The sequence below is a fragment of the Protopterus annectens genome, chromosome 15.part0, assembly GCF_019279795.1.
Source record: "Protopterus annectens isolate FY-2018-M chromosome 15.part0, PAN1.0, whole genome shotgun sequence".
Taxonomy (NCBI): Eukaryota; Metazoa; Chordata; order Ceratodontiformes; family Protopteridae; genus Protopterus; species Protopterus annectens.
The window spans coordinates 193584762-193600309 of record NC_056749.1 but is presented as its reverse complement, the minus strand read 5'-3'; the positions used below and the strand labels follow the sequence as shown (position 1 = coordinate 193600309).

Genomic DNA, 15548 nt, shown 5'->3' with positions numbered 1-15548 from the left:
CCCAGCATAAGGAGATGGAGTGCATATGGAAAGACTCCATTACAATATATGACATGAGCATGAAAGGGATTTGACTGTTTAATGTACATACATCCAGGAGCTGCTGTTTACTGCTTCACTGCAGCATGATTTCTCTATTAAAATGTTATAAGATAAAAAAGGCAACAGCCTGGATTTGATACCAGGGTCAGGCAGGCAGGACTTTAGTGGCTGTCCTACCATTATGGGAGGATGTAGGACACCCCCCCCCCCCACAATTAGGGATCAGTTGCCAGCTGATAAATGTGTTCATTCTAACGGGCTACCTGGACAGAGTCAGCATTAGCTAAACTATAAATCTAGAGTGTGAAAAGGACGACCAAGACATCACTCTGTGTGCACTCTACAGTCTGCCCTAGGACTTAGATCATTTACTCTTGCCCCTTGGTGCTTATCAGGTTAATGTCAAAAATGATGCACCACACATAGGAAAGACCCCCCCAAAAGGTTAACGTATGATGCTGCTATTTTCACTATCTTTTCAAGAATATTCTGAGCGTTTGTTTTATACCTCCCTTTTTTCAGCATAACAAAAATGTTTGCATTTCTTGACCCATATATGAACACACACATTGCACATTATATATAGGCCTCATGTTACTGTATCAGCATATAGATATGTGAATGTCGCAATGTTTCAGTCATATAAACAAATTACTCTAACAGTGAAATTCAGCCAAACAAAACCACATCATCAATTGCAGCACAGCAATCCTTTAACTGACAAAACTGAAACCTGAACCACTTACAGGAGACAAATATAGATCACAAAATTAAATGATCAAATTATGTGCCACAGCTTTCAAAAAATCCATCATAGCATAATGTGTGTGTATATATATAAAAATGAATGAAAGTGTGTCTTCTATATATATATATATATATATATATATATATATATATATATATATGTGTGTGTGTGTGTGTGTGTGTATATATATATATATATATGTGTGGTTTCACTTCATATCATCGAAATTTCATTTCATCAAAATTCAAATCATCGAGACCAAATCGTCGAAAACTCATTTTGTCGAAAAGTCATGTCATCGAATCTCAAATAATTGAAAACTATAAAGGAACTAGAAATAACACCCCAGACACTTTACTACATTTATGCACCTCCCATGTGGGGGGCTAAACCCCCACACCCCCCTAATTAAATATACCAACTCCAAGGTCGCACTACAGTGGGGGTTAGGAAATTACCTTTTTCCTCCCACTGTAGTGCGACCTTGGAATTGGTATATTTAATTACAGGGGGGTGGGGGGCAGAGCCCCTCACATGGGGGTGCAGGGGGCTTGCCCCCTTCATAAATGTAGTAAAAACCTTGTGGAATGTTATTTCTAGTTGCTTTATAGTTTTCAGTGATTTGAGATTCGATGATATGAGTTTTCGACAATTTGGTCTCGATTTGCATTTCGATTAAATTAAATTTCGTTGATATGAAGTGGAACCATATCTATATATATATATATATATATATATATATATATATATATATACACACACACATATGTATATCTGTGTGTACACATGACGCTTATGAGCTGCTCTCTGACCATGAAGAGTTTGTATTTAAAGTTCAAGAACTGGATTTCAAAAAAATTTTTAACTACAAAGCTTAAGAAGGGGGCCACAAAATAGATTTCAAAACCACATAAAGTTTGTAATGTAATACACAGAGCTTTCGCTACTGTTTTATGTGGCAACCACAGATGTGCCATAATTACAAAGCTGTTAAATTTCTGATGTACTGATCAGTTAAGTACATACTGTGATACTAGCATGTTAGTGACCAGTTAAGTACATGCTGTGATACTAGTATGTGACCAGTTAAGTATATGCTGTGATACTAGTATGTGACCAGTTAAGTACATGCTGTGATGCTAGTATGTTAGTATTATATTTGGGAAAAAAGCTGTAGTTCAACCTCTTCCAAAGCAAACCAACCCAAAAGATACTTTCACTTCTATCCAATATCCAGCTTTCCAATTCTAGCGAAACATATTGAAAAGATCAAATGCATACAACTCTTTCTCTACCACCAGCTCACCTCCAAAAACATGAATCTGCCTTGGAAGAAGTATTATGACAGCACCTTGACCCCTAACTGATGACATCCTGCTAAACTCTGACAGTGACCGCCTTACAGGTGCCCTATTCATAGACTAAACAAAGGCATTTGACCTCATTAACCATGGTCTTCTCCAAAACAAACCAATTGGTGTCATTCCAGGTGCTGTTCCCTGGTATAAAAACGTTTTCACTGACAAGACTATTCAGAATTAAAACAGGATTCTCCCAATTAGAATCTACAGCTATTACCAAAGGTGTACCACCTGGCTGTATTCTTGCCCCCCCTGTTTTTGTCCATATTCATTGACAAACTTCCTTGTGACCTCCCTCATCTCCTAGTTATTCTCTATATTGATAACATGGTCATTTACAAATCCGGTATGGTCATTTTTACTGATCAGGTCACTCTCACACCTGCATTCAATGCTGACTCCAGTCAGACTTGCTTGAGCTCCAGTGATGGATCATAAACCATAAACTACTCAGTCAACCAAGACCCAAACTGTGCTTTTTGCAACTCCTCAGAGAATTCACCAAGCACATGACCCATTTAACTGTCTGTGACCTGCACAATCATGCCATATAGACAACCTCCACTTTCAAATACCTAGGACTGTGACGTGATCAGTCACTAGACTTCCATTTCCACATAGACAAAATGAGAGCCACAATAAACTCCTTGCTCTTCTGGGCCAACAAGATCTCCCCTTTTGTACCAACCATCCAGAGCAGCCATTGAAAATGGAGTTCTCCTTTCTCAACTTGAATATGGGCTCCTGTTTTTTTTGCTTCTGTCTCCAGGAAAAGCATTGCCACTTCAAACCATTTCTAGTAGTATCTGCTGATCCATTACAACCTCCCCTCACTCTGAACATCACTGTGCCACCCTAGAAAAAGCCAGATTCCAACCCATTAAACAAAGATCTAAACTACGTTTAGGATCCCAACTCTGCAAACTACTCCTATGCTTATATACTCCCCTTGGAGCTAGACTTCACAAAACCCTCCTCATACAACCTGAGACACTACTCACAACCTGCACCAGCTCTCATTATCCCTAGAACCAAACTCCACAGCACTGCACGTGCCCTGTCACACCAACTCTCATTCTCCCTAGAACCAAACTCCACAGGGTTGCACATGCTCTGTCACACCAACTCTCATTATTGCACATGCTCTGTCACACCAACTCTCATTATCCATAGAACCAAACCCCACAGCACTGCACATGCTTTCTCTGCTCAGGCACCTACTCTTTGGCAAGCTCTCCCCATCAACATTAAGTTAATCGGCACGTATTCCAAATTCAGAATGCAGCTCAAAAGGCATGTCTTCATCAAGCCAAATGCTTCTGCTTCAACAGAGGATGCATCACCTAACATATCTCCTTTACAAATTTCTTCTCCCCTCTCAAGATTCACTGAAGACTGACCCACTTTAGAAACTAATGTGTGTATTGTACATTGCAATGCGCTTTTTCCCCTGGAATGTATATACAGTTTTTTTCTATGTAATTGCTCTGAACTATTCTGTTATTGCGTACATTTCTATATTTTTTGTTTGTGAAATGTTTTGTATTTCACTCATGTTAAGCCTGAAGTTGGTCAATATTTATCAGTACTCTGTGTTGGTATACAAATAGAAGTAAATTGCTAAATAGGTTGCAGCTTTTAAAGCTGTTCATTATCGCTTGTGCAGTTTGTTTGTGAAAGTTTAGCTCGGAAGATGAAGGCTTTGCACGGCCAATGAGCTTCAGCCTGTAATCCTCTTTCCATTCCTTCAATGTGCGTTTTCCTGTTTGTCTGACTCTAGACAGATCTGTTAAGCATGCAGTGCTCTGGCCAGCCCTTGAGACAAGATGATTGTGTTTAGTGCATTTACCTTTTTAACAAGTAAGTGTACAGATTGAAATCTGCTCTGTGTTAGTTCAACAGGACTGTCACAGTTTATTGATTTGTCAACAGAATCCTGACATACTTCTGTTTACATTCTTGTCCATTTGGATGCAACATACTAGGTAATATCAACTTTGAAATAGGTGCAACAAGGATGCTACAGAGTTTTCTGATATCACCAAAAATGTATAAGATTATCTTTGTCATTTTCCAGGCATAATCACCCCCACTCCATGTAGTGTGTGTGTGTGTGTGTGTGTGAATAGATATAAATATATAGATAACCATGATCACATCATGTAATATATAATTTTCAAAACACTGAGCTTTGAATTCTTGGGGAAAAAGACAATGTACAACACTACCAATACTGAATCATGTAACATTGAATAATTCTATTTGAGTAGATATCATTAATCCAAGCTACAAAATCGGCATCAAGTGTTGTGTTGGTAGTGGTACTATTAGAGAAAGAGGTTTTAGTAACATAATGTGTAAGGTTAGGGTCAGGAGTAGGACCACTACTACTTGCCTACTTTGTAGAAATGAGTATTCATTCTTTTTTTATACCCATACAAATTTTATACACACACACACACAGATGAGTACATATTGATTACTGTAACTTGACAGCAATTGCAACAGTAACATTTGAAGGAAACTTCTTGTACATACACATACATGTACTACATACACCCTGTTCAGTTAAAATAAACTCACATACACACTTCATTGTATGATGTCAAACCACACTTTCTGACACCACATACACAAACACAACAGCACACACAATAACCACAAAGAAAGAAATACCTTTCCCAGTGTTACAAACATCCCTGCATCCTGTGTGAATTTATTCCATGTGAGGCAGAGTTGTGAAGTATATTTAGCAACATGTTAGTGAGGTGATTTTTATGTGGGATAACTTTTGGTCCCTTTAACCAGAGACTACTTTCTTTACTTATGAGTGATCTTAAATGTTTTCAATTACCTAGTGCTTTGGTTCACCATAGTGAACTTAATTCAGATGCTATTTGTAGTTTTGTGGGTATAGATAAAGTTGGCTCATCCTCTCTGAGTAAGTTTGATAAACTGCATACACTTCATTCTAAAGATAAAAAAGTTGCCGTTTATGGTTTAGGTTTGAAGGAACTGATATAGTTGATATTTTAACCACTAGAGGTATATATACAGTCGTACCTTTTGGCTGTACGGTTCTGTGCAAGTTTATTCTATGGAATCACAGTATCAGTCAGTTGTACAAAAAAAAAATCTTGGCCAAGCATAAGAGGAACAAAGCCATACATACTAAAATTCCCCTGATCAATCTAAACAGGCAGGTAAGAAGGATAATTAATATGGCAAAGGCTAAACTTGAAGAATAAATAGCTTCTCAGGCAAATGATAAGCAGAAAGCTGTCTACAGCTGTGTCTGTAACCTCAGAGGAAATGCACAACAATGCGCAGAACTTATTGAAAATGGCATCAACCACACTGAACATGAGGCTATTACCAACCATTTGGCTGTCAGGTTCAGCTCAAACCCCCTCTCCTCCCAATACTCCAAAGGAAATACCACATACCACAATCCTCCTAACCATTACTACGGAACAGGACATCAGTGCACTTTCCAAGGTCAGAAACATTGCATTGATGGGCCCTGATAACATTGCAGGATGTTTAATAAATAGCATGAAACATGACTTATCTGGTCCACTTGAATCACTTTTCAGTTGGAACCTTCAGTTAAGTCTTGTGCCCAAGGATTGGAAGATGGCTACAGTTATTCCTCTACACAAAGGTAGTCCTGCTACCTAGCCGGGTAACTACAGGCCCATAAGTCTTACCAGCCTTATATGTAAGGCCTTGGAAAAAATCATCATGGATATGATAAATGAAGGACATAGGTAACCTGAAAATGCTGGATCCATCACAGTTTGGCTTTGTTCAGGAAAGGTCTTGCCTATTAAATCTGGTGGACTTTTTGAGAAGGTCAGCAAAGCATTGGATGAAGGTAAGACTTGTGCACACAGCATACCTTGACCTGGCCAAGGCTTTTGATACAATATCCCACTCAGGCATTATAGACAAGCTCACTAATTTAGGTATACAATCTTTTATCACCTGCTGGATAGCCAACTGGCTCACTAATAGGACCCAGAATGTCAAAATAGGTGGGGTCACCTCCCAGCAAGAGGCCAGTCATTAGCCAAGTCACCGCAGGTCTTGGTACTGTCCCCCTCCTTTTTGACATCTATTTCTCTAAAATGGAAGCAAATTCTGAAGGGTTATGGCTGACTAAGTTTGCAGATGATTGCAAGCTGGGAGTTGTCATCAACTCCCCTGCAGACACTAGCATTCTTCAAGAAAGTCTATCTCTGACTAATAAATGGTGCCAAAGCCATGGTCTTAAACTCGATGCTGAGAAATGGATAATTGTACCCTTTGTGAAATCAACCATTTCGGTTGATTACAATCTTGATAATACACACCTAAGGGTCGACTGAGTGGTCATGGATCTGGGTATGCATGTAGACAATAGCCTTATCTTCGACCCCATGTGGCCACATTAGTGAAAGATTCCTTTTATGTTGCACAACCTATAAGTAAGGGAATGGCATTGAAGTCCAAAGAGGTCATTATCCCACTGTACTATGCTTTTATCAGACCAATCATAGATTACATTGTGTTCCCTTTGGTACATACCTGACCAGGCATATGCAGCAACTAGAGTGAACTTGGGTGTTCCTTAGAAAAAGACTACATAGCAAACCTGTCTTATGTAGAACACCTTGAAGTTCTTTCCCCCTACTCTGTCTCCTATGGCTTGCTGAGGGGTGATGTATGCCTAGCTTACAAGGCATCTCCAAACCCCACACTTATGAATCTCCTACATATTCGTAAGTCAGAGTACCAGAAATACGAGGTCTAGGGACCTGAATTTTGTGTGACTTAAATAGAACATGCTGTTGAGACAGATGTGTCCCAGAGACTGCTGCTCCTATGGAACAGGCTTCCCATCCATGTGAACCTGAGTTCTATTAATGAATTGGTAATTTACACTGGGCCTGGCACCCATGTCCCTTATGGACAAAAGTAGCTTATAGACGCCTAGACTTCAATGCCCTATTTGGATACGGGACATCATTATTCTTTCAGGAAAAGTTGGCTAGGCTTAGAAAGGCCCCCATGTCAATAGCCTATTAACACTCTGTGAATCTGTGTGTGTGTGTGTGTGTGTGTGTGTGTGTGTGTGTGTGTGTGTGTGTGTGTGTGTGTGTGTGTGTGTGTACACCATACATTTATAAGTGGATAGCATTGTCACCTTGCAGAAATAAGTTCACTGGTTCGATTCTCGGCTAGTTTGTCTTCTGTGCTCAGTCTGTATGCCCTCCCTGTGTAGGGTGAAAGGAGAAAATGCAAAATGAAAAGCTGATGTCTTTGTTTTTCTGTATGTGATTGAGGATGGACAGCTTGCTTTTGAACTTCACAAGTCCGTGATCTACCAATTGTTATCAACAAGAGCATTGACTTTGACTTGAATTTTGCCTCTGGAAACAAATGCCTTTTTTAGTGTCATAACCACATATGCTATGCAGTGTTTTCTGTTTCTTGCTCTAAGCTGTTGTAATGAGTATGTTTGAGGATTGGGACCTGATTTTAACTCTGTGCATACCCGTTGTGTTTTGAAGCCATGAATTTCAACTGTCTTAATAAAATGCATGCAGGTTTTTGTAACATGAGTTGAGGTTATCAGAATAGTAGTGTCATTTTATATGTATTTTGCTTGTAAAGTAATAATCTGAAAAATTTCTTTGCAGGTGGACCAAAAAGAAGCAAGTCCTTAAGAAGGAAATTTGATTCATTTTCAAAAGATAAAAAAGACAAAGGTAAGGCACACTGTTCATCTCTTGTCGCTTCTTTTGTGAATACCTGTTTGACATGTAACAATTCAGGTTATGTCACAGGTGTAGAATAAACCTTTGGGGGCATTCTAATTACTCTTGGAGGATGTTAAACATTTAGATGGACCATGCTTTTTATCATTTGTATTAAGCTGACAATTTATGATCCTTGATATATTTTCATGCGCTAGGTATACTTGATCTCTTCATAAAATATTTGTAATTTTATCATGTAACTGAAACTAGGATTCATTTTCAGAACTGATGGAAATTTAATTATATCCATTCTGCCATTACTAAGTAAAACATTTTTCTGAAAATTGAAAATAATGCATATGATTGCATGGAAACAGTAGCACCTGACAAAATATTTATAGAGACCAAGAGAATACCAAGTGGCTAAGTTATACCCCATGAAAGTATAAATACACCTAAGAGTATTCCAACAGATGAAGTAGTCACATATTTTAAAGGAAAAAAAAGAATATGCATTTTTTGGATTTCTTTTTACCAATGGTATGCAAGCTTTTATTAATTCCTGTTGAGAATGTCTTCATTTTATATTGTTTTAAGAAGAGCTGAGGATTATTTGCTATTCTGAGCCTGCAGTGGCTTTCTACTGGAATGAATTTTTGTTTAGTTTATTTTGGAAAGAACTAGAAGAAGCTAAAGGGTAGAGTTCACCCTCTTTTTGTTTCCTTACTGTATATTTGCAAAGACTGAAAAAGAAATCACCAGTGGATAGATGTGTGGGCTCATCTGGGCCCTGTTACTGCTCAGCAGGGTACAGGAGAGATTCTGCTTCCAAGTTCAAAGTTTGCGATTCATACAGAGTAAATTATTCACTGGCAATTTTCTCATGTATAAAAGTAGCACATTTATTGTCATCACCTGTTTATGTAACTGATAATCTTATGAAATGGTCTGTATTGTCATTCGTATCAGTGTTGTTCTTAAGCCATCTGTTTCAACATTTCAGCACACTGTTATTCAACCAGTTTTAAAACTTGCTTGACAAGCATCAACTAATCTGATTACTGTGCGTCTGTCAAGTCCAATTGATTTTGTCCAATACTAAAGGTATATTTAATATCTGTCCTTATGACCTTATTTGTTGGATAAGATGTTCCATATATATTATTACAAAAGAATAAAAAAAAAGTAACTGGAATCTGTTTCTGTAAGACTTCTTTGAATCCTGATCCTTTTCTGGTATGAACTTTGAATATTGCGCAGTCTGGGCCCGGTATTTTAGATTCTCCTCTGAGCAGAAAAATGGTAGTGATACAAAATAAAACCAATAAACTGCGTGTGGATAAAACACACAAGCTGTTATTTTTTACACTAAAATTAGAGCTTTGGCATCACCGCTTACTTAAATTGAAACAGCAGTAGGCAAGCCGTATAGCAAAAAATTGTTCTGTCAGTACATTTTTCACTACATATAAGACAGGAAATTAGGCATAAACATCAGCAACATAGTCCAGTAGTCATTACAAGGCCCAAATTCACTGGTCCCCATGATAATTACAGGCCTCCATTTCCAGGGTTTATTAAAACTGGCCAGTACCTGTAATGCCTCAGAATAACAGAAAGTGAGAGTAAGAAGAAGATAAAAGTAAATATTACAGTAATAAAAATTCCCAAACACATGCACCGCAAGTCTTTATTCATTCTTCAAGATTGCAGAGTATTATATTTAAAGGTATACAATGCTTTTATATTTTTTCACAGAGGAGATGTTTGTCGTGTGATGAGATGACCCTGATTCATCTTAAATGAATAAAAACATTAACAGACTTCCATCAGCACTGCTTGCTAAATATTTCAGTTTGAATTAAAGATTCACAGATGAGCCATTTCTAATATAAGAGGAGTGTTTAAGAATATGTGTCCTCACTTTCTTGATTATTCTATGTAGTACATGTTACATGGACAGGGGAGTATATATTCAACCCTAGATGTGCGTCACTTGAAGACTAAAATACTTGCATATCTTTGCCTCTTAATATTGTCCCTGTTCATCCTCTAGTCTTGTATTTTGAATTGCTTTTTCTGCATTTCTGTTCTGAGCATCACTTGAGCAGAAGATACCCAGGTTGCCTTTGAACAGAGGCAGCTGTGGTGGTGGGTTTATTCTGATAAATGTTTCTACTGTATCCTTCCTCTCTTTTCTTTTTCATCAGGTTACTCCACCTTCATTATCTCTCTCATTCCAATGTTTTGTGTAGTATCCCTGCATCTATGCATATATCTCAAGTATATTTACGATATTAGGGGAAACATCAGTATTACTTTAGTATTACCTTTTAGTTTTTTAGTTCTCTTCTTTATACATCTGAGTTATTACGTAAGCACTAATACCCAACAGAGTCTTTGTTATTGTGGAAATAATGCCCACCAGGGGTGTTTTGAGGCCCGATGCCTGAAATGGCTTTATTTCCACAATAAGACACACCCTGGAGGGGAGTATTGCATTTACAGAACAGGCTATCTGTTTAATTGTTTTGTTGTTTGATGTTGTCTTCTTCTTCTTTGATTGTATATATTTTTTTTAATATTTTTTATGTAAAATAGTTCTTCCACCTAATGTTTCAAACTTGCCATAGTATATTAACTGTTGTTGGGGGAAGTACTTTACATCCAAAATGTAAGTTTGGTTATCTATTTAATGTCTACACACACACACACACACACACACACACACACACACACACACCAGTTACAAGTTTCACCATACCTTTCAACTGTACAGATTTTTGCAGAATGTCCATTTTTTTGCCTAATTTTTTGGTGTCTTCCTCATAAAATTTGGGGTTTGCTTACAAATCATTGGATTTGAAGTCACTAAATGATGAATTATATTAGAGATTCAGACTTTCGTATCCTTCAGAAAATGCATTAATCATAACTCCTGCCCAGAGGTCCTTCTAGAGGAGGACAAGGAGGAACTACTTGGGAGTCCATGATATCCAGAGGTTGGTCTCACCTCAGCCCCCAGGGTGTTCACCCAGACAGAATAGCCAACCTGAAGTGTCATGTAGCAGCAGATTGTCCAAGGCACCTTCCTTCAGGGACTATTGCAATTCAGACAGACAACATGTCGGTAGTCTGGTACATCAACAAACAGGGAGGAACCAGGTCCGAGAGTCTAAAATCCAACATCCTTGCGGACAAACTCAGTCACACCATTCTTTCACCTCACGAGTGGTCTCTCAAGAATTCCCGAGATGCGCTGGTGCATGTTTGGCCTCTCCACTACCTCTGATGCAGAGGCTTCTGCAGAAAGCCAACAGTTTGGGGAGCAGAATGATTCTCATTGCCCTGCCTTTGTATGGTCTCACAAAATCAATCCAGATTCTGGATCCGATTCCGATCTCATCTCCCACCCTCTGGGAATTTCCCTGAAACTGACAGCTTGGCTGCTCCAGTTCCATCCTTGATTAGTATCTCGTCACCAGTCAAAGCCATCTTAGTGGCAGCTCATAAACCTTCCACCAGGCAGGTTTATCGGAGTAAATGGAAGAGATTCTCTATTTGGGCGGTTCAGAGAACTTTGGATCCTTTCTCAACACCTATGTCAGCAGTGCTGGATTTTTTAACAGACCTCTTTCATCAAGGGGCAAGTTCTTCCATGATTAAGGTACAACTGGCAGCCATCTCAAGATTATCACATTGGTCATGAGACAGCTCCTCATGACGCTAAATTGTGCAAAACTTTTCTCAAAGGGATTTTTTTTGTTGAGGCCTCCAGTCAAGGAGATTGTACCGCCTTGGGACCTATCTTTAGTTCTGCAAGCTCTTACTGCTCCTCCCTTCGAGCCTGCAGCTTCTACAGACCTGAAGTACCTTTCCTGGAAGACTGCCTTCTTAGTAGCTATCACTTCAGCCAGAAGAGTGTCTGAACTTCAGGCACCTTTCTTTCTTTCCAGATAGGGTGTGCCTCAGGACCAATCCATCTTTTCTTCCAAGGTCTCTTCAGAATCTACTATCAACCAATCAATCAATTTACCTGTGTTTTTTCCCCAAGTACTCAAACAAAGGGGAATACAAATTGCATTCCTTGGATGTTCATAGACAATTACGATTTTATATTCACAGAACAGCTGGTCACAGGCAATCAGATCAGCTGTTCGCCTCCTTTGCTAAATTTGCTTTGGGTAAAGCAGTGTCTAAAGTCACACTATCTAGGTGGATTGCTAATTGTATTCTGCAGGCTTATGACACTTCAGGTAGACCTGCTCCTCAGAGGGTTACGGCTCATTCTACTAGGGCAGTCTCCACGCCAGCCTTTAAGTCCCGTGTGTCATTGGATGATACAGCTACTTGGGCCTCCCTTTATTTCTCATTATAAGGTGGATGTTGTTTCCAGGGGAAGAGCATCCGAACATCCTTCCATGACGGCCACCCAAGATTCAGGTAGCTGGGGACTCTGTCCCACAGGTTGCAGACAAATGAAGTCTACCTACTTCAGATTTAGCCTGACCTTTATAGAGCGAGTATTTATGCTTGGTTCATGTACTGTAGTCAGTATTATTTAGGCAAACTCAATCTGAGGTCAGTCAGGGCTTGGCAAGGGGTTATGGGTAAGAGGGAGGAGCTCGGAGCCTAAGCTTTTGAAATGCCGGCTCGGATCCGATACCCACAGGTTGCATCCAAATGAAGTCACCTACTCAGATGGAACGTTATGGTGAGTACGCCAAGGACTCTAAAGAGAATCATAAGGCCTTCTTTAGCTATGTTAGAAACCTAGGAGGAAACTCCCAGATATGCTCAGAATTAGTTCAAAATGATGTGAAAATTACTGAACCTACACACATTGCCAACATACTGGCTGACAGGTTCAGTGCAAACGAGAGATATCTATTCCAGAGGATTGTAGCCCCCAAACATCTCCAACGCCCAGGTGAGAACTGCCCTCACTAAGGCAAAACACAGCATCCATGGGACCGATGGTGTATGAACTCAATGAGGAATTAAACCCACAGTTAGGACAGCTGTTTAATCTTAGCCTCACCTCAGGATAAGGAGTGGCGCTGTGGTCCCACTTCATAAGGGCGGTGCCTCCACAGACCCTGGAAATTACCGCCCATTAGCTTGACAAGCCTTATCTGCAAAGCCATGGAGAGGATCATAATGGAACTCATAAATAAAGACATAGGGAACTTGCAGACTTTGGATCCAACTCAGTTTGGCTTTGTCAAAGGCAGATCCTGCCTCTTAAACTTGGTTGACTTTTTCGAGACAGTCACCAAGGCCATTGATGAGGGAAAGGCAGTCCATACAGCCTACCTCGACCTGGCAAAGGCCTTCACACAATACCCCACTCAGGTATCATCGAAAAACTCATCAGCTTGAATGTAAACCCATACATCACAAGATGGGTTGCAAACTGGCTAAGTGACAGAACCCACAGGGTCAGAGTTGCTGGAGCCATGTCAGACTCAAAGCCTGTCACAAGTGGTGTCCCACAGGGCTCAGTCCTGGGTCCACTCTTGTTCGGCATCTACTTTTCTGAAGTACAAGCAAACACAGGAGGGTTATGGTTGACAAAGTTTGCAGATGACTGCAAACTAAACACATCTGACACAGATATCCTCCAGAAGGGCCTCACAGAAATGGATAACTGGTGCCAGAGCCATGGCCTGAAGTTAAACGCCAAAAATGCATAGTCATACCCTTTGGGAAAAACAAGGCTACCCCTAGCTACCATATAGGTGGCAATCCACTGAGCACAGAAAAAGTCATCAGAGATCTGGGGACCCAGGTTGACAGTAGCCTTCGCTTGACACTCATGTTGCTAAAGTAGTTAGGAAAACCTTCTATATCACCCACCTGATCATGAAGGGATTCACATCTAGATCAAGGGAGGTCATCGTCCCCCTGTACTCATCACTTATTAGACCTATGATTGAGTACAATGCCCCGCTCGAATGTATCTGACCAGACACCTGCTGCAGCTTGAAAGGCCCCAAAAGTTCCTCACCAAAAGGATAAAGGGTCTCAAAATATGTCTTATGCTGCCCGACTGAAAGAACTCCAGCTCTATTCAGTCTCATACCGCTTGCTCAGAGGTGACCTGTGCCTGACATATAAGGCCATGTCAAACCCAGATTTGATGAATATGCTTCACCTCAAAAATCTAGATCCTCAGAACCACAAGGGCGGAGACTTAAACCTTGACACGGTTATAAATAGAACGTGCTGGAGGGACAGATTCATCACCCAGAGACTTATGCTGTGGAACAAAATCCCTGAGGCAGAGCACTCTGGTCTTGTTCAAGAGGAATCTTGACCAATGGATGGGAGATTGCAGATATACCCCAGGGATTACTTCAGCGTCACTGCTTGACAGAGGCACAGCAAAATGATAGGCATAGTTACATAACTATGGGCTAGGCTTATAAATGCCCTTGGGCAGATAGCCTAGTATGAACCTATGAACCTATGAACCTATAACTTCTAATTATACCAACTTTCTAATTTTATTATAGTAATATTTAAAATATGTCCCTTTGAGCCTTTGCCCCACATTGTTTTAGGCTTTATCTGCATTTTTCTGCTAAGAGGTTGAGAGGTATGCATATCTCTTAATTTTAAGTAACTTACATCCACTGCTGAAATGATGTCTTTGTGTCTCTTTCACTCACGCACACTTGTGCGTGCACACACTCACACATTTGCTTTCATGCATTCAAGTATCCATATACTCACACAAGCAGACAAAAGTAAACACATAATCACATGCACACTTTTTTCTTTCTTTTTTTTTTAATTATACGTTTGTTTTCATTTTACACTCGCTAAACAGCAAAAGCGCTGTTTAGTGAGTGTTAAATGAGATCAGTCTCACTCTGTTTAATGTACCCATACACACACTTTTCAATTTTTTTGTTCATTTCAATTTTGCACTTGTTAAACAGCAGAAGCACTGCTTAGCGAGCATAAAATAATGGCGACCATTAAGAACTTTTGGTACGAGCTCCACAGCAACCTCATCTGTAGATTAATACCTTGCTGAAGAATGTTCATTCTCCAATCATGGTGCAGTCTACAGGTCACCCGTTCTCTAACCTAGAATACTTACTACTAGTTAATATAAAATAGTATATTTTCTCCACTTTCTCTTCTCTTATCAGTCACTGTTATGATTCTGTTTAAAACTAGCATACATTTGTAATATCTACAAAAATGCATGGTCTAATATTATAAGTTCATAGAAGAGCAGAAGAAGACCATTACTAACTGCCTAATGAAATTTGTAAAGAGCAAAAATGAATGTAAATTTTGTATTATAGTATTTGTTCATGTGTTACTTTAGATTTAACAATTACTTTGCCCATGTATATTGCTTTTTTTATATATTATGTATTGCTAAATTTTAGATGTTAATGCTACTTGTTTTCCAGATGTGGAACTTTTTTCCCTACACCTGTGCTAAAAAAGATTTATAAGCTCAGAAGGATTGAATGAATAAAATAAAAAAAGTATATACATCTGCTGTATTAAAGGCCATACTCAATTCAAGATAAAATGTATTACGTTGTTGTAGTCCATGTTAACTGCTTTTAAAGTGATGGCCATGAATAGATTGTTTCAGATTATGGTGGAATAACCTTTCTTATAGGC

General features: G+C 39.3%; 1 protein-coding gene across 1 annotated transcript in view; it reads left to right on the top strand.

Moving 5' to 3' along the window:
- The first annotated feature begins 7732 nt into the window (after positions 1 to 7732).
- LOC122789809 (rho GTPase-activating protein 6-like) overlaps positions 7733 to 15548 on the top strand; it is a 442274-nt gene continuing 434458 nt past the window's right edge. Inside the window, exons 1-2 of the mRNA XM_044057251.1 lie at positions 7733 to 7742; positions 7836 to 7904. Coding sequence (XP_043913186.1) covers positions 7733 to 7742; positions 7836 to 7904 — 79 coding nt within the window. The remainder of the gene's footprint in view (positions 7743 to 7835; positions 7905 to 15548) is intronic.